Source organism: Lissotriton vulgaris, chromosome 2_1 (genome assembly GCF_964263255.1).
Source record: "Lissotriton vulgaris chromosome 2_1, aLisVul1.2, whole genome shotgun sequence".
NCBI classification, from domain to species: Eukaryota; Metazoa; Chordata; class Amphibia; order Caudata; family Salamandridae; genus Lissotriton; species Lissotriton vulgaris.
The window spans coordinates 992,649,413-992,670,547 of record NC_141687.1 but is presented as its reverse complement, the minus strand read 5'-3'; the positions used below and the strand labels follow the sequence as shown (position 1 = coordinate 992,670,547).

General features: G+C 41.9%; 1 protein-coding gene across 1 annotated transcript; it reads right to left on the bottom strand.

Annotated features, from left to right (window-relative positions):
- Positions 1–897: 897 nt before the first annotated feature.
- B3GALT1 (beta-1,3-galactosyltransferase 1) lies at positions 898–2,559 on the bottom strand. Its single transcript, XM_086958761.1, has one exon. The coding sequence runs from the start codon at positions 2,426–2,428 to the stop codon at positions 1,448–1,450; it is 981 nt and encodes a 326-aa protein (XP_086814887.1). The 5' UTR covers positions 2,429–2,559; the 3' UTR covers positions 898–1,447.
- Positions 2,560–21,135: the final 18,576 nt, after the last annotated feature.

Sequence of the window (21,135 nt, the reverse complement as noted above, 5' to 3'; positions counted from 1 at the left end):
TGGTTCTTGAGGAAAGAGGATGAGATGGGAATGGAATGCACAAGGAACTCACAGACCCCCTAGTCATCCCAGAAGAGAATGACAGTGTGTTCTAGTTGGACGGTTGCCTTACTAACACCTGATGTAACATGCTTCGCCTGAAAATATATGACAACATAAACATACTCATTCTTGCTGTGATATGTCCACCAGCATTATGACACAACATAGATCGATCAGAAGTCCACATATTGGTTAATATTCGGACAGTCACAGTATGCGGAGGAAAATTTGATAGAAACAAGATTGAACACTGTTTTTGAAGAGGACAAACATTATAGAATAATAACTGTCACATTCCAAGGGTGTTATCATCAATCGTTCAGTACATTTCCTAAACTTTCTCTGTAAGCGAACCAGGGGCCATGTCCGTGAAAAGGTGCGCTGCTTCAAAGCACTCAAAATCTGGTTTGCATGTGTTTGAACTGTCTTAAGTACATATATGTAATTTTTTCGAGGCAATGCATGAACTGCAGCAACTCAACTCGGAAAACATGGAGAATCGTGGCTCAGTGGTTAGAGGCGGCAGACCCGGAAGCTGAGATCGCCCGTGGACCAGGGTTCGATTCCCCGCCTCGGCGGGTCTCGGGCTCAAAATTCCACGGAGTTGACAATTCTCGCTCTGGTGCCTACTCGACTCACGGGGTCACACTCTGCGACTCTGGGCAATAGCTTGCTTAATCTCCACTACGGCCCCTCGCGGCGGGATGCCTGGCTTTCACCTTGTGGATACCCGGCTGGGGTATCTCACAGGGGAATACCAGGATGGGTTCCCTAAGCAAGCGCCTTGAGACCCCTGGGTTAAAGTGTTGCGCTATATAAATCGAAACACATTTACATTTACATTTGATTACCTCTCGCTGTTTCAGCCATGGGCCATTGCTTGTAATAATTCAGAGAAAGACAGAATTATATGCATGCACTTTAGACAGGGCAAACACATAAAAACAGGCCCTCGGCACACCTGTTAATAATGAGACACCACAAGACAACACAATGTCACATGTTTTGCTGATGACTGAGCGCCCATACTTTCTATCTCATTCAAGTCATTGCCTCTTATGGACCCCAACCAAACCTTGACTTGAAAATGATCATTAGAATATTCATCCCACTGTGGCACACGCTCCACGTGTGCACAGGCATTGCATTGAAAACACTGTGCCTTTCCATTTAGTGAGCATGTTGTCATGGCATGATATAAATAGTAGCTGTAGCATCTTTGTACAGCATGTAACATTCCTTTAAAAATGGCGCCAACTTTGTAAAACACTGAGGATCAAAACTTGATGCAAGAAACAAAAGCTCGTTAACTTACTTAGCAAATGTTTTTTCCCCGACTAGATAAAAAAAACAGTAAAAGTTCCTCTATCTAAAGTGAACAAAGGTATTTACAGTTGTAAAAATCTTAACATCTGAGATGTTTCTTGCTTGACATGTCATTCCAAATTCTGTGCATTTCCTCCGGGCCTATCTGGTGCACTGTTATCACTCTCCGATACCTGCACAAGCTGTACGCCATCTTCCAGTGGTTGAAGCCGCTGTTTTGAAATGGGTGAATGCCAAGCTTACGAAGGCAAAGTCCCACGTACACATCTTCCAGATGAAGAAGTCTAGTGTGTAGGGATGTTTTGTAAATAAGTTCTGCTACATCGGCGGAGAAAATGTAGCCTGTGCCTGAACAAAATGGCGGGTAATTGCTGTCAGGGTACAAGTCTCTAGGCATGTACCATTTACTTCGAACATCCCTTATTGGTCCTCCATTGATCACATACCCAGTGAAGTATCTTCTTCTTGGTTTTGTGGTTGGCTTGAGCAATTTATAAATGAGGTTGTCCATATTTACAAAAATGTCACTGTCTGTTTTCATGACATATTTTGCTTTTGAGCAGAATGTGGCCACCCACCTCATGCCCATTAACGTTTTGAGGGTAAGATTGTGATAAGAATCAATGAAGTCCTCCACTACGATATCATGAAATATTTGACTTTCTTGCTCCACCATCTGATTCAGGACAGGGTCTGTATTTTTGCCCAGAAGGAACAAGGTGACAATCTCAATTCCTTTGAAGTTACTTTCGTCTCCCCAGGTTTCCCGGATCGCTTGTCTTGCATCAAATTCTTTGTGGGTTGTGCTTATCAAGATCACCAAGAAAGGAGGGGTCTTCTCACATTTATCCGGCTCATTGATGAGGAACTCAAAAGAATGTGGGTTTATGGGTCGAGTTCTAATATTTCCAAAAGAAACATTCTTCCGCACAATTGCTATGCTACCAAATGACCGGTGGCCGGTGTAGGATGAAGAGGGCCGGGTTACGCTCAGGTACCAAAGAGCACTTGCCCAGCAAACAACCGTCAACACATACAAGCAAGAGACCTTAGAAGGCATTGTCAGAGCCGATCTTCTAAGCCATATGCTGACAGAGTCACCTGCTGATGATGGGCATTTCCACCTCGAACCATAGAGGCATATTACAAAAGTTTCTTAAAGTTCGACATTGGCAGGTGTCTGTCAGAATGTTCATGGATCATCACCTAGGCATTAACCCTTTTTCTTCTTCTTCCAAATATGTCTGCTGTCTTGCACGACATCTCCTTCTGCAAAATACAGAAAAAATACATGTTATATAATATTACAAGAAGACCTTATTTAATTGAATTATTTTTTTCTTGTAAAACATAAGAGGCTACTCAATTTTCTTCTAAAATGTTAAGCTAATGCCCTCATTAAAGCACATTTTTCAAATTACACTTAGTCAGATATTGTATCAAAAAACCTGGAAGAAAATAAGAATTTGATTAACGTCTTGCTCAGCACATACATTATCAGGGCTGGGTTTAGGGCAGTGCAACTGGTGCTGCCTCACTGGGTGCTGACCTGGGGAGGAGGGTGCTGACCTTTGGGGAGGGCGCTGTGTTTAGCAATAACTTACTATTTAAAAACACCTTTAGTAGAGTTCCTTGTGCTCTAGTTTTCAGGCAGCATTAAAAATGCCAAGATAAACTCGCGCACACGTGATTTACCTAATTGTGGCATTAGTGGTGGCCAAGAGGGATGTGGCTCGGGCCTGGGGTGCTCCTATACCCCCGAGCCTAGATGAATGGAGGAGGGGTATGGACATCTACATGGCAGGGGAGAGGGTCACATATAGAGCTAGAGGTTGCCCCAAGAAGTTTAGTAGAGTGTGGGGGAAATGGAGACGATACTATGGTCTAGACGGGGGGCTCTGATAGGGAGGGGAATGTCCTTCCTGCTGTCCCGACACTTGAGGGGGAGATATGGATGACTATGTGTGACACAGCGTTGGGAGGTACATCTCTGTATCCACAAGAAGTGTTATGTTCTGTGAACCTCTGGGGAGGGTGGGAGGTAGGTGGGGGTGGGGCAGGGTATGGTGAACGATCTTATGTGACATGCTTGATATGTTTATATGCTTCTAAAAATGCAAATACAAATTATTTAAACAAAAATCAAAATGCCAAGATAACTCTTGCTCCTGCTACAGAGAGATCAGAGTTTTGTCTAGGGACAGTTTTGACTCACCATATAGTAGCGCACGGAGTTAATATGACTGTTTCAAAGAATGGTAAGCATGTAGATCACAGATCTGTATTTTATGTGGATAGCTGAGTAGATTACTGCTTTTATCACAGAGATCCTTTTGTTACAGCAGTTCATAAGATACAACCCTAATATAGAACAGTGACTGTGCAGAACTGTCATCAAAGAACTGCATGCAAACTGCATAACATAGGTTAGTTTTTTTTTTTTAATTCTTTTTATTAACAGCTTTTTACAAATTATTTTTCCCCCCTTGCACCGGGGGAGAGGAACAGTTTACTATATCAATTCAATCGTATTTCCACACAGAGAAAGTAAAAACAGTATATAAAATAAAAATAAAAAAGAAGAACACCTTATACTACAATGCACATAGAAGGACATATACATCATGGGGAGCTTAGGTTTAGAAGTTGTTCAATCCAACCGTGTGGGGCACATGAGAATTACCAAAAAATCATATAACACATCATATAACACATTATTTCTTGTAAGACACCTGAGACTCCTCCCTCCTGCCCTAATACACTTTTACAAGCCTATACATCACATATACAATATATACATTATACTTCTTCTATTTACATAACAATAAATCATACATCACATTATTTCTTGTTGATCACTTGTGTCCCTCCCTCATAACCCAATAATCTTTACAGCCTTATATACATTATATACATTATATTTCTTCCTTCCATTTTATTATTGGCTCCCATATTTTCAATCCTAGCTTCCTCCCATTCTTTCCCTTTCTAGAGTATATTGCCTTTTCCAAACTGTATATACTTAGAACCTTAGCTAACCATTGCTGAAATACTGGTGCTGACTGCTCAAGCCAAGCTGAGGCAATACATAATCTAAAAACTGCCATAGCAACAAAGATAAAGTAGCTACCCTCTCCATACTCATTGCCCGAATCTACTCCCAATAACACAATCGTAGGAGTTAAGTTGACAGTTAATTTCAATGCCCTTTGAAGAAACTTTTCTATTTCATTCAGTATTGTTGATAGACATGGACATATTGCAAAAATATGAATTATATCTGCCTCTAGACTTCTACATCTAGGGCAATTTATGCCAGTAGTCGCCCCCCAATGTGCAAGTTTTGCTGGAGTATAATATAGCCGGTATATAGTTTTATAATGCTGAGCCTGCAATGATGCAGAGCACAGAATATTGTTTCCTAGTTCTACTGACATATTAAAACATTCCATTTCTATATCCAATTTAGCCGACCAGCTTTCCCCCCACTTAACCATATCATCCGGTTTTGATTCGATTAACTCTGCATAAAACCTTTTAATAGTGCAGTCTAGTCCATTATGTATCGCCTCAAGTATATGATTTTTCTCAAATCCTCTCAGGCCCCCCCTTTTGTTTTGCAAAAAACTTCTTACTTGTAAATATTTAAAAAAATGCCTTGTTGCCAAATCATATTTCTCCTGTAATTGCACAAATTGTTTCATCCCCTGTGCACCCATCAAGTCCCCCACTTTTATTATCCCCTTCCGGTACCATTCTATATACACTAGATCAGAAAATATATCTTCAGGGAATACTGTATTATCTTTTACTCTCGTATATCTATTAATTTTCCCCAGACCATATTTCTTAGTAAAAGCCTTCCAAATATTATACACTCCCAAAATGGTCTTGAATCGTGTTCTTTTAAAGTAAGCTGTGTCAAAGTGTTTCAAAAATATATTTTTAACCTCTTCCCCCATCAATAAACCATATATTGCTAATGAACCTAAATCACCTTCTCCTTCTACTTCTGCTCCACCTATCAATCCAGCCATATATTGTAAAGCTGCAGCCCAGTAATAAGATTTGAGATCCGGTAAAGCCCACCCTCCTCTCTCTCTTGGGAGTACCATATATCTTGCTGCTCTCCTAGTTTTACTTTTAGACCAGATAAATCTATTGATCATTCCTTCGATCTTTTTGAACCAGAGGTTATCAAACCATAACGGGATTGTCTTGAAAATATATTAAAAATTCGGTAATATTAACATTTTAATGATATTTACTCTACCGACTATTGTAAGGTGTAAATTGTTAAGTCTATCTAAATCTTTCCCCACCTTTCTTATGATAGGATCTATGTTTAATTCTACTAATTTTCCTAACTCTGCAGTGATCGTTATGCCCAAATATATTCCTGTCTGCACCACTCTTGAATCTTGACACACTGCCTTACTATTTTTTATGATTTGTGTTTTCCCAGTATTTAAGGAGTATCCTGACACTTTTCCAAATTTTATAGCCTCCAGTTCCACATATCTAATAGCCTCTGTGGGTATTGGTGTTACAACAGCCACGTCATCGGCATAAGCAAGTATCTTACAATCCCCCGTAGGTGTGGCAACTGGAGGTATATTCCCATTTACTTCCATTCTGCGTATTAGTGGATCCAGATATATAGCAAAAAGTAGCGGGGAACACGGACATCCCTGTCTAGTACCCCTGTTGATTTTCACTTCCTCAGTTGTTCCCGAATTTATTCTTATCATAGCCACTGGATCTCTATACGAAGTCTTTATTGCCGTAAGGAAGCCATTTCCAAAACCCATCCTTTCTAAGACATTCCACAAATACGCCCAGGATACACGGTCAAATGCTTTCTCAGCATCTAACAATAAGACCGAAAATGGTTCCCCAGTAACTTCCATTTTATCAATAAGGGTTATTAATTTCCTTGTGTGGTGCGTAGTTCCTCGTCCAGGTATAAATCCGTGCTGACTAATAGTAACTAGTGATGTTATTACGCTAGCGAATCTTATTGCCAGTGCTTTTGAATAGATCTTTGTGTCAGTGTTCATTAGCGTAATTGGTCTGTACGATCCCGGATCTATGGGTGGCTTTCCTTTCTTTAAAATGACAACTATTTCTGCCCCGGACCAAGAGTTTGGTACTGATAATCCCGTCTGTGCCTGTTGCATAGTGCATGCCATATCCTTCCCTAACTCCTCCCAGAACACCTTATAGAATTCTAGCGGAATCTTGTCCGGCCCAGCTGCTTTGCCAGATGGAAGATTCTTCAAAGCACTTCCTATCTCCTGTTGATCTAGTGGGTTATCTAGCCTCTTTCTCTCTGATTCATCCAACTCAGCCCCTTCGTAATCATTCAAATAGGCCGCTATCTCTTCAGGATCTTTTACATAGTTTTCTTCGTATAGGTTCATATAAAATTTCCTAAAGACTTCTCTGATTTGTTGCACACTTGTTACCACCTTTCCTGAACTGTCTTTTATTGCCTTTATCTCCCCAAGCGATACTTTTTGTCTTGCTCTGATTGCGAGCATTTTACCAACTCGTTCACTCAACTCATAACAATTTTCTCTATTAACCACATATTGTTTTGCTGCCTTCGCTGTTATATATTCTTCTGCTTCCATTCGCAGTTTTGCTAGTTTCATAAAGGCGGGATTTAATACACCTCCATTACTATTGGGTGGATCTGGACTCTTGCTCACTTCTTCCTCTGCTGAAAGTATCTCCCTCTTTAAGGCATCACTTCTCTCTTTCTCCTGCTTCCTTCTCCTAGCTCCAAAACGTATAGTCTCTCCCCTCACCCCAGCCTTAAAACTATCCCATACCATCCCTACAGTTGCTGTGTCTCTATTTATTGTCAGGAATTCTGTTATCCAACTCTTCATATGCTGGATATATGCCTCATCTTCCAGCAGTGCTCTTTCAAAGGTCCACACCGAAACCCCCCTTGCCACTACCAATCCCTTTAAGGTAACAATTAAAGGATTATGATCCGCCAATAATCTTGGCAGTCTCTCAATACATGCACCATCAAGACCCTGACTACTGACCAAAAAATAGTCTAATCTTGCACTTACTTTATGCGGTGCTGAATAGTACGTATATCCATCCTCTCCTGACTTAAGAGTATCCCAAACGTCCAATAACCCATTATTCCTGGCTAAGGAACAAACTGCCTGAAACACTCTTCTTTTCCTTCCTTTGTATTTAACTGGGGGTCCTAACCCCAATCCCAGGCCACCTACGCCATTGATGTTAAAATCCCCTCCTATTACTACATATGGGGCCCAAGTTGCCAACTCAATATCAACCTGTTCAAAGATTTCCGCATCGTCTCCTGTAGAACCATATATAGAACCGAGATTTACCCATTGTTCTCCTACCAGGCATTCTATCAGAGCCCATCTCCCCCAGGCATCCTCCCATTTTTTCCTGGTAGTAATGTCTCTCTGTCTTGCCATTACTGCCACCCCCCTATTCCTAGCCCCCTGTCTTGAATACGCTAATACAGTAAGTCCTAATTGTTCAAGTAGATGGACTGGATGTGTGTTTCTTGCAGTATTAGAAAGTCTAGTCTAAGACTCTTAATCAAAATAGCCACCTTCTGCCTCTTTAATCTATCATTTAGCCCACAGACGTTCCACGTCATTATTCGAGTATTCATCCAGGGTTCTTAAGTAGATCAACATTTCTTATACCAATGCGCAACTCATTACTTATACATAATGGACTAACAGCCATATAAAACTCGTACATTTTCCTTGTTCTACTGGTCCTTATCTTCCGGGTTACTTCCTTTATTCCTCTACAATAATTCTAATTTTTTTGCTGTTCCTCACCCCTCCCCCACCCCTGCCCCCCCTGAGTCCCCACCCTGACTGCCCCCCCCCTACAGGCAAATAGGTCCATAGGACCTATGTGTGACAGCTGTGACTGTGTGGGACCACCGTGCCCCCCACTCCCCCTTTCTTAATAGCAACCTGTACAAACAAGGTGATAACATCCTATATATATACAAATTTCTTGAATTACTTTACTCTAATCTTTTGTACTCTTATCCATTTTATATACATTTATGGCTTCTTACTTCCTTTCGCAACCAAAGCTACTGCTCGTTCTCTATCAGTCTGTGTCTGAGACTGTGGGTTATTCTCTTTCAGCCATGTCAGAAACTCATATGCTTTAATTTCAGAATAAAAAATGTTAAACTGACCATCCCTTACCACTTTCAGCCTGCTAGGAAACATCAGATACGTCTCACATCCCATTTTTTGAAATGGTGCAATCAACTCCCGTAGTCTCCACCTCCTTTCTACAGTTGTATGGCAGAAGTCAGGCCTAGCAAAAAACTCAACATCTTTATATCTACACTTAGTCTGTGGTTTTGCCTTCGCCATTATCTCCTCTCTCAATAGGTAATTTCCGACATATATAAGTATTGCTCTAGGTTTATTTGAAACATCCCCCTTTCTCTGTGTAAATGGAAATCTATGTGCACGCTGTATCTCTGATTCCCAATCCCAGCCTTTTATATCGGGAAGTGCACCCTTAAGTAGCTCTATAACATAGGATCTCACATCCTGCCCCTCTCTACCCTCCGCAATACCCAAAAGTCTGATATTGTTTCTGCGTTGTCTGTTCTCAAATTCTTCCAATTTCCATAACACATCTGTTGTAGTCTTCTCTTGCTCCTGCCTAAATTCCTGCCATCTCTTCATTTCATCTTCCAACACCCCAGTTCTTTCTTCTACCTCTGTAACTCTCCCTGACAAATCTGCATATAATTTATTTACTTTACGAAGAGATCCTTGTATCTTTTTGCTTTCCTGCCTAGCTCTGCGGCTTTCCACTCTCGCCTCGGTTTGTATCTGCTTCAACATTGAAAACATCATTTCGAACCCCTTTGGTGATGATTGCCCTTGAGATTGACTCTGATTCTGGCTCTGACTTTGACTTTGACTCTGCCTAGGTCTTTGTTCCACACTTTGCTCTAATATTCCTAAAGTACCCATGTTTTTATCTGCTGACCCCCCAATGGTCTCTTGGTACATCTGTGACGTAGCCGAGTAGTCCCAATCAAGTCTCTTTGCAATATCGGCATTTATAGGACTTACAATGCTTTTTGATTTCCTTCGTTTTTTTGTCAAGATTTTGGATTTGCGCTTGGGCTGATCCTTCTCCAGATTCTGATGTGGCTACTGTCTCTGTTACTATTCCTGACATTGTTTGATCGCTCTCTGTCTCCACAGCACTAGAGGAGGTTTCAGATTCCCCCTCCCCCAGCTCTTCTTCTCCGACCACCACCTCCTCCTCTTCCTCATTCTCATCCTCCTCACCCTCATTTACAGAAAAAAAACATTCATCAGATGGAGAGCCTGGAATTACCAAAGGGCCATCAGTATCTACAATCGCCATATCTTTCACTACTATCATAGAGCCAAAATTATTAAGTTCTTGATTAGTCTCTCCCGTAGTAGCTTCCAGATTTTGGACCACAGCTTCATCCGGGATATCAGCTCTCTGTTTCTCTGTTAACACCTCTGTCAATACCTCTGTTAATACAGTAATCTTGCCGGTGCCTGCAGACACAGTACCCTCCACGTCCTGACAGTTATCATTGCCAGCATTATTTACCGCCCTTTTTTCCTGCAGAGCCAGTGCTAATTCAGCTCGAGCTATACTGTTCGTTTGCCTTAGATTCACAGTCTGTTTCTCCCCCCCGTGAATCAGTCTCTTTCCCGATCTTCCCTTGCTCTACATCCTCCGCCTGCTGCTCCTGCAGCGTTACCCCTCCTGGCAGCTCTACTTCCGCATGTCCCGCCCCTTGCTCGTTCACTGCACCGGTTGACTCAATGTTTGCCTCGTTGCTTACCGATACTGGGTCTGTAGCTACGAACCCGTCTTGGACCGAATGTTGGGCTGCAAGAGCGGCGAGGGCGGCGGCGGTTGACTCACTCACAGCAAGGTCTGCAGAGGACGGCGTGGCTGCTGATATCCCACGTGTGCCGGCAACAGGTAAGAACGCCTCGTACACCGTGGGCTGTCTCATAGTTGCCTGCTCAGAAGTTTTACTCCCTGCATAGCATTTCTTGGTGGATACCGCCTTACTTTTTTCTTTTTTCTTCCTTTTTTCCGTCGTATTGTCAGTTGCATCGCTTCTGCCAGCGCTCTTTCCTTGTTCAGCAATATGCAGATTATCCTGTTCTTCCTGACTCCGCAGCAGTTTCTTCGCTCTGAGATTAGCCGCCGGAGCATCCGAATCGCTCCAGGCAGCTCTCTCTTTCTCCTCTCTCACATTCTTAGCAATCTTCGGGGCCATCATCCCCCAGAAGCTGGACGATGTGGCTACCGCTCTTTGATAGCGCAGTCGAGTCCAACCAGTAACCTTAACTATCAGCTGACTTGTGCGAGTCAATGTCCACGCCAGCGCTGATCTCACCATCAGGGAGGTTAGTTCTTTTCCATGCAGCTTGTATTCAGTTGCAGTTGAAATAAAATCCTCCTTATTTTCCTGTACAAATATGTACACCATATCCTCATTCCTCTCAAGTACATCAAAGAAATTTGTCTGCCGGATAACATACACGTATCATCCTTTCTCACAAAACAGCTTCAGGGAGCGAGGGGAGAACACGTCCTCTCCCTACAGTCTGTCAGCGGCCATCTTGCCCTCTGTCACTACATAGGTTAGTTTGTTATGTTATTTTCCCCCTAATGTTTCATTATCTAGTCCTAATGTTACTGAAAAGGGTTTATTTGGGTAGAAATACATTCTTATTAGTAAAGTCAGTCTTTACCAGTGTTTTAAAACAAATTAAATGTATGTGAAAGAGTGTCTATGGAGAAGTGAGGGGTACCTTTGCCAGGTGGTAGTGAGGGAATCTGAAAAGGTGGTCATGTGGGAGGTGGGGTAAAAATGATTGTCGCACGGGGCGCCAACAATGCTAAAGCCTGACCTGTACATTACTGTCATAAAATACCTAGCAAAGATGTGCTAGTTTTGAGCCTTTGATTGGAATGCATTTACTTTATAATGTGTAGTAATTTAAATGCTCCTCAAATTATAAAGGAAAACTTTATTCATAAAATATAACCTTGTAATTATTCCCGTACATTATCTGAAACATATTTTGTTTTTACGAAAAAATGGCATACATCATTTCTGAATACACTGTTGGAAAGAAAACTGAAGATAGCATGCAAATAAAGTATGAGGTCCAGAACATGCACCAATATCGATGTGTAAGAGGTTTAAGTGCGGTGTCCTTGTATCAGTTCTCATTCAATACTATTACAGAACTAACCGCGGGTACTGTATTAGCTGCATGCTATCATTTTGTGCTCCTGACAGTTATCGTGGAAAAGTGATTCAACTTTGAGGAGTCTTACAAACACCCACCCTTTTTAGTTTGGCTGGGGTCTTCTTGCATCCAAGTAGACTAGGCAGCCCCACATATTGTGTTTGGATAAAGTTCTATAAAGGCCCAGTTTGACTTTAAGAAGTTACAAAGTCTGTGATTGTACTCCCTTGGGGATTCACAGATCTTCCATTAAACTCTTGTTGCTTCCAATCAAATCCCAATTCCCTTCTACCTTCTGCACCCTCCTGAAGAATTCCACTGACCCAGTGGGAGCATGCTCTGGGAGTACAAGTATTCGCAAGTTTACACATATCTTGTGCCATTAATCAGATGACCTGCTACTTATGGTAAAGAACTGTGGTGCAACAGCAAATCCAGGGGCATATTTACAAGGAGCAAGTGCCACCACAGAATCATTTTTGTGACGCACTAGTGGCACAATCAGTGCCCCACACTACTCCATATTTACAAACAGATGCATTGGACCCAATTTGTCATCTTATAGAGGCCAACATCACATTACACCAGAACCAGGTATAATGCAGTTGCATAATACAGGCCCCAGCAGCCCCTGCAGTGCAGGGCCCCCCAAATCTCCAGGGGCCCCCTCAGCACAATACTCTGACCAGGGAGCTCAGAGGAGGCCTCTCTACGAATCTTACAGGGGTCCGCTCAAGTTTTGTTACGCCAGTTGTATAATGTATACAGGGTCGAAGTTCCCACATTAAAAGCAACCTAGAACTGAGTCCGTGAAATTTAGACCTTTTCACTGCATCACTCTATGACTTGTCTGCTTTCTTCACCCAGGCATAAGGATTGACACAGGGGTTTTAACATAGGACTCGCCTCTGTGTTCTGATGCATTGCTGTAGTTGGGTCAGTCTTATGACCAACTTCAGCTATGCTTCTCTTTAGTGCCAAAAGATGCATCAAAATCTCGGACTCATTGGTGAATCCAACTAATTAGCCAGCCTTGCACCATGGATCACTGTATAGTAAATACTGAGCATCCATGGCATCAGTAGGCCATATGCGTGAGGCACAAGAAATCTGACGTATCACTGCCGATGCTTCAGTTCTTATAAATATGCCACATAGTTTGTTACCGAAGGAAGGAACAGATGTAAGGCTTCTTCTATAATGCTGCCATGGCTGAAAATGACGGAATTTGGCAGATATGCAGCAATTCAGCTATGTTGCTGGACATGCTTTTTTATGTAATAGGCATACTGATCTATTCTGGAATACTTGATATGTTTTTCTTCACCTGATCTATTTCAGCATGCAAATTTAATTTTGTCTAAAAGGTATGTGTAAATCAATATTTAGAGTCTGTGAAATTTTAAGAATCTTTAAATATCTTCACTCATTGAAATTGGAGCAATTCAGTTTGATGTTGAAAGTGTTTCTTTAACCAAAGGCTTTTTTTAACCGACACATATTTCTCTTCAGGGAATTAGCCAATAAACTTTTTTATAAGTCAACATTCAAGATCACAGTCAAGAGTTGTTGAAGGTTTTTTCCAGACTAATAAATAATCAGTCTTATTGGTCATTCTGTGTAGTTTGACTGGTCAGGTTTCACAATGTAAAGACTGCAGTGTCTGCGTGCAGTCTCTACAGCCATGTCGACCAGACAAGTGCACCGTCTTGCCAGGCCCTAATCTTCCCTTTTATTACTTGTGAGTCCTCTCTAAGGTAGGTCCAAGGTACCCCTGTGGGCAGGGTGCAGTGTATGTCAAAGGTAAGACATGTCCTGGTGTGTGTGGCATGTCCCGATAGTGAAATACAGTGTAATTTTTTTGACTATGAAAAGACTATCTGTCCCATAGGGTAGATTGGGATTTTATTTATAACACCTTATAAGTATAACTTTCCACTGGGACAAGGTGGGAAGATGGATTTTAGTATACCTGAACTTAGACTATAAAAATGCATCTTTTAGTAAAGATGATTTTTATATTGTGTGTTTAAAATCCTACTATGGAAAGTGGGTATTTTTTTTCGTAGCCATCCTGGGTGCCTCTGCTGGTTTATGGATTGAGTGTCTGGCTTTAGAGTAACATGGGCTGGAGATGTGCACTCTCTCAGACAGTCACTGGGGGTGTTGATGTAAGTCCTGCATTCCCTAAATGAGTCAGGGCTGGGCTGAATAGATCTGGGCTGCATTTAGAGTAGTTGGAGGAGATTACACACCCCGCACCTGAATAGGCCTGGTCTGCCTTACACCATGCTGTCTCCACCTCCTGCCAGGCAGCTGGAGCGGAGAGAAAAAACACTCTCTGCCACAAGAGACCCCAGAACTATAGATTACTTCTGGATTCAAGAGGAACCTCTGCCAAGGAGAAGACCTGAGAAGTACTGCCCCTTTACTGTGTGATGTGTGGGGTTGGCCTGCAGTGGATGTTTCTGTCAAGGAGAGGACCAAGACTTTGCTGTGTGCAGTATATCCTGCTTGAAGAAGATCTCCAAGGGCTTGGTGTAGAACTTCCCTCCTGTTCCGAAGTCTCAGGGACAAAAATCCTCAATTTCCTCTGTCCTCATGCAGCTGCAACTGCTGTTTCAGCTGCCACAGAGGGAAATAGCAACGTGTGATGCTGCGACCTGCAACAAAGCAGAGAGCACCGCTCGTGCTTCTCAATACACACCGCTCTGACTCGCACCGTAGCCCCGACCTCCTCGACACCGGTGCTTAAACATCACGGTGTTGACACTAGACATGGGTGACTTTCTGAATGCAATGACACTGCACCATCGTAAGGAACCGCTGCCTCACGGCCTCCGCAACATCCCCTCCCCAGTAACAGTAAGGAACCGACGCCTCACCGCCACTGCATCGCAGTAAAGAACCAAGGCCTCACCTCCCCTGGGGTCATAAGGAACTGATGCATGACCTCCCCTGTGGTCATCTTGAACCGACGCCACCCGGCCCCAATGAAGCATCACCTCCCTGACGCTGTACACTATCTTTGCTTTTATTGTTTGACAAAGTACTTTTCTGTGTGACTCCACAGCTGCGCACCTCGAGTTCGGCGAGGTACTTTGGATTTTCATCTGTCACGACGGCGTGATAGATCCAGGTGGAGTTATTTGTTGCGACAACCTTTATTTGTGTGTATAACCTATTTTTAAGGAAATCTTGGTGTATGTATTGTGGATTTTTGTTATTTTGGTCTTCTTTGGTTTAGATAAAGATTACTTATTTTTCTAAGCTGGTGTGGTGTCCATTTGTAGTGTTTTCACTGTATTACTGTATGTGTGCACACATGCTTCACACACTGCCTCTGAGATAAGCCTGCCTACTTGTGCCAAGCTACCAAGGTGGTGAGCAAGGGTTGTCTAATGGTGTAACTCCCATAGCCTGACTAGAAGCACGGGTCCTCACTTGGACAAAGGTGCAGACCATTGCCAACTAGAGACCCCCATTTTTAACACTTCCATTATACCCATAACCAAATAATCAATGAACAGCAGTGCCAGTCATTTGATCAGTTTGAAGACCATTTTCAATAAAAATATTTAGATTCTATCGTAAAAATCTGAGTAGTGATATCTAAGTGTTCATATATAGGATGAGATATGAACATAAGCACTTCTATTCTTTCTGTTGTATAGATGATATCCGTAGCAGGGGTGACCTTTATGAGATCGTTCGATGCAGACAGAGGCAATCCATATTACAGTGAGGCCTCTTTGAAATGACTATTATTCTTCAGACCTCAAGTGCCATTGGAGAAGGTAACCTTGGCCTCAAGTAAAAAGCCAGTTTGTGATCAGAACTCCTTTTATTTGCAACATCATAGGGTTTTCAAGTACAAAAGGTCTTTTATTTATGAACAAGAAGCCTTTTGTGAGTTGTAAAATTCTGTGTAATGTGTACAAAGGCTTTTGCAACTCTGTCTGAAACTCAAATAGAAGGGCGAGTGAAAGGGCTATCTCTCCTATTTACGAGTTGGAGAGGAATGTATTAATGGTTTGCGACTGCAATTGCGACTCCTCAAGCGGGTTAGTATCTGTTTTGTAAAAGGAGAAGGGGTCCACTTTGAACCCTTTTCCTTTTGTGAATCTTGAAAAATGATTCAGGGAGAGTTGGCTGTAATCCTGTGGACCACTGCCAACAGCCACTAAAACTATTTTTTTTAAACCAAAGCTCTTTTTTTTATATGCAATCCTGTTTCTTTCAGGAAAACAGGCTGCATTTGAAGAAAGTTTTCTTTATGTAAATACAATTTCATACATGGAGGTCTGCTGACAGTTGTAGGCCACCATCCCTGTGATAGTGGATAATCGCAGGTGGTAACAAATTGCGGACTACCTAATGAATATTATTATGGGAAGTTGCTCTGAGTCCACCTGCAATTCGGTATTTTGTGAACAGACCTGTTTGGAGTTAGGTCAGTTCGCAAATTCAGAACCTGTTAGCAAAAAGTCGGTGTGCAATTTGCAACCGCTTTTTGTGCATCAATTTTAAGTGCATGTCGCACCCTGTGCACAGTTTGCAGACCACTCAGGTGTGATAAATATATTTGTCACTGAGGGTAAAATTCAATTTTCAGACCCAACCAAAGAGCCAAGGAATTTTGGGGCATATTACCAAGCAATAGCGATAATTATCGCTATTGCCTGGTTAGAGACAAAAATTTACCGCTGAGCTGCGGCGATTTGTATCGCAGATAAACCTTGCTATTACCAAGGTTTATCGCAAATGCGATAAAAATCGGCCGCAATGCATGAATATCGCTGAAAAGTCAGCGATATTCATGCATTACCGAGCTAATGCTCTTAGCCATGTTATCCACCTCCCATTGGATAACATGGCTAAGAACTGCTCAGGGCAGGTGTTAACTTTTGGAGATATTCACACTTAGCGCGAATATCTCCAAAAGTTGGTAATAGAAGATAGCGATGTTAGCGATTGTTTCCAGTCGCTAACATCTTGGCACGCCCACTTTGCATGTCATTAGTGATAAATATCACTGACAAGCAAAGTGGGGCCCAAGATGGTCGCTATCTCCCACTAGCTGTCGCTAACTGGTGTTAGCGACAGCTTGGTAATAGGGAGATAATTTTATCTCCGCTTTCTTGGCTTTTAAAGCCAAAAAAGCGGAGATAAAGCCCCTTGATAATATGCCCCTTTGTTTGTAAAGTGCATTCAGCATTTGAAAGATTGTTGCACTGGTCCTTCGATGCCTTTTGCTAAGTCCTTTGAAAAGTCTAAACTCAATTCACAAAGACTTTTCCCTGCCAGTTTCCTCAATTAAATTGACATTTAGAACCTGATTTAGAGTACGGAAGCCAGGTTACTCAGCCACAACAGGAGGACAATCGTGTATTCCCTACTCCAAGTACATTATATCCTTTGCACTTCTAATTAGGCCGATGGAATATTCACCATGTGATGATGTAAACCAACTGCCAAACTCAAAATGATGCATGTATAGAAATGGCATAATTTATTAGTATACATTTTTGCTTAATGTTCCAGAAACGTGAGCTGACATTTAATATTACACTCCCATGATGAACTCTTAGGTGCAAGATAGTCCCCATACAGAGATTGGACTCTTTGGGAAGAAAATACCTTTAAGAGAAGATGAATAGTAACAAAGTTTGTGAGTAATTATAATACACAACACATCTATCGTATTCTGAGCAAAAATTATTTAAATAATTTTGGGGTTGCAGAGCACTTTCAAAAATGCAATTAAAAAAACATTTTTTTAGGTGGAGAGAACACGATTTGATCAGGTTGTATTTCAGAATATTGTTGATGACAATATGGTATAACAAAAATATTGAGACATAAATATCATTTACACATTGATCATCCGATTGGGTGTAGATTTTCTATAATTTACTTCATCAGGGTGATGTTTTTGTAAACAATATTCAGTCCACGTTACCATATCTTTCTTCAACACTAAAGTACAAGTTCAGAAAAACAGTCGGATTAGTGAGTATGTGTGTGCAATGGACTTTTAAAAGAGGTAGCACTTAAATCATATGAGAATGAAGAAATTACATCTTATATCCACAGTAATTATGTCTGTACAGATTTTTAAATTCATGGGGTGCATTAACAACCTGCTAGGTCAAGCAATTTAAAAGGAAGGAGGACAGCAAGAAAATAAATTGGTGAATCTCAGTGCTTCACAGACGTTGACTAGCTTAGCTTAGCTCAGGACAATCTAAACTTATAGCTGAGCTTCTAATGAAGAATGAATTAAAAAATAAGGAAGCACAGCTACTCAAGCACAGCCAGTGTTCTAAGAATGATACTGATTTGACTGAACGTTGATGCCTCTCCCAAAAATTCCTTTTCATTGATACCCAAAGAGGAAGGCTGTTATTGTACTGAGACAAAAGAAATAACAGAGGCATTCATGTCATTCTGCAAGACCCTGACACTAGGAGGTCCATTAGGATGGCGGGCGGATCGCCCCCGCCAGGCCGGCGTTAGCCACTGCGGCCTGGCTGGGGCGATCCGCCCGCCATCCTTGCAGGAATGACCCCCCACCATATTATTATGGCTGGGTGGTCCGCGGCGGATGGAAAGACCGTCTGCCGCATTTCCGCCCCGGTCGCCTTGCGACCGGGCCGGAAAAGGCTGCATTATGGTGGCGGTGTCTGTTTGACACCGCCAGCCATATTACAATGTGCACCGGGTAATGCCTTTCTGTGGCATGCAAAGTCTACCTGCGGGGGCCCGTTGCAGCCCTCCAAGGACTCCGTGGGGGGTAGGGGGTGCACATGGGAGTACCTATGGTACCCTCCAACATTTTAAAGAACAACGTGGCAGGCGCCGCGCGGTGCCTGTCACGTTGTGCTTTGAAATGCACAACATGTATTCTTAGCATTGCGGCGGGCGGTGCATTCATCACCGCACGCTGCAATGTTAAAAATACAGGATGCCCTCCCTCCCCCCCACGGTTGCGGGTGCATTCTAATTTCCCCCACGGGACCCCCACCCTTATGGCGGGCGGTCCCTTTCTACGATGGGATGGCGGGCGGACAAAGTCCACCCGTCATCCTAATGGGCCCCTAGGTTTGGCATACGAATCTTGATAAGATATCTGTACTATTTGGGAGAATCTGAGCCACGCAGCTTATCAACTAAGAAATTAGGGAACGTAATATAGAAAGTATCTAATAGTAACCCAGAGGAAGAGGATGTATTTTTCATTTGTATAAGATTGTTTTTCAATGAGACAGGAGCATTGATGATAGAAGTTGTTCAGAATGCACTCCCAACTGCCCATACTCTTGCTCCTCTACGTTTATCTCATTGTTCAATATGACAACCTTTATAAAGCAGGGTTGTACAATGGTACAACGCATGCACTTACTTTGCATGCCTTTGACTCACATTTTTTACTTGAATATTTTTACCACAAATATGTATTTAAAACGCATGCCAACACCAGGCATTGCTTTTAGATTTAAAAAAGTATATTTATGCGGGGAGACGCCCCACTCCCCTATCCTTACTTAAATGCATTGTATTGGCATGCGTTTTAAATACATATTCAGGGTAAAAACATGTGCGTAAAAAAATGTGTGGTAAAGGCACAACAAGGTAAAAACCTCGTTGTAAAGGCTGTTTTCCCTTTATAAAACACAAGTATATATTTGCCAAAATACTAGCAGTGGGTTTGCCCCTTCATTGTCTTAATTGATGTTGACTGAACAGCATAGTGTGCATCCTTGCTAAAGACAAAACAAAACACACTAAGCTCACGTCTGTTTAGTATTGTAACCAACATTAACAATCACCACTCATTGATTTGTTTGATGCCAAGAAGGTATTTGAGAAGTCAACTTGGAGTTTCTCTCTGCTTTGCTAGATAGGTTCACTGCCCATTATGTAAGCATGATTAGAAGGTCTTCTTGCTTTAAAGAGGCACCCACCAAGCTGTCACTCTCAATATCCTTTCTTGCCTTATATTTGGACCTTTAATCCAAAGAATAAAGTTATACCCAATTCTCTTTTTTGTTAACATATTTGTTTTCTGCATTTTTACTGGGCAACATATCTAGGCCCAAAAGCACTAAAACAGAGTTCAAATTCGTAGACCTGGTGTTACTACTAGCCTAGCTAAAGATTTACAGAAACTGGAGCTCTTCATCTACTTTAAAGTGGAAAGAGGAATAACAGGATCAAACACATTGGTGGAGGCTGAAATTACTGCACCTGGGTCATAAGTTAGAAAATTGGCACCTCGGGAGGAGCGCGGATGAGATGTTAGGGCAGTTCCCCAATGGAAAGTCTCACCCACTCTAGAATACATGTGCTGGCAATTGCTGTAAAGATAGGTCTATTAGATAAAGAACAAAACAATTGGTGGCGGGAGCATTGCGTGTTTGACAATATGGACAAAACGCAGCTACGGCCGAAGCAGACAAGAGGATTTGCATAATGGGCAGGTAAGCCCCCTGGGAACATGCAGTGAGAGTCAACTGAGACTAGAACTGATAGTAAACGAGTACAGGGCTGGAAGTGTGAGGGAGACATTTTGGTAATATGCACGTTCATTTAAAATGTCAAAAAGCATAATTGAGAAAAACAGAATTATTTTCTGCATTATGGTATTTGCAGTTGATATAGCGATTTTTACATAACATACAAAAGTCACCTAATACTGAATAGCCTGCAGAAGACTTTGAGGCACAACTAAGATATAAGCTTAACATTTCAACGACACAAACAATTGCAACAAAGCTTTTCCACTTATACTTTCCAATGCATGATTCATGGCTACATATCACAGTAAGGGCTATATTGTAGCCTGCATTGTGGATATTATTTTCAATATGTATTATGGGAGATTATCACACGCCTTTGAAAATGCGGTTAAATATCACACTCAACCCTAGGTCACGTGAACCTAGTTAAAATGAATATTCTTCAAAATGTCTTTATTTGTTTTAAGTAATCCTGTTTCTATAGTCTCCTCTCATTCTTAACAAAACTTCGAGCAGCTACCACAGGCTTAGGGAAAGAAACATAACAGGAGGTGAGTAAAGATGTTGTAGGCTCAAACCTACATGTGGCGGTCTAGGTGTGCCAATCTTTGAAGGGTAATTTAAGGCGGGGAACAACCATTACATTGCAGTCATTACAACACATTACCTTTACAACACGGTTGTAACAAGGCAAATGCTGTTACAACGCATGACCATCACAAAACAATTTTTTAGCACGCATAGGCCTTTACAACACATGCCTTTACTACAAATTGTGTTGTAAAGACATGAATGGTAAAGGGATATGAGTTTCAAAAGTAAGTATTAGGCAAGTTTGGGTTTTTAGGTTTTAGGGTGGGTATGGGTTTTGGGGTGGCAAGGTAAATTTTAGGGTGTATGGCGGGTATGATTTTTGGGGTGGCATGGACAAT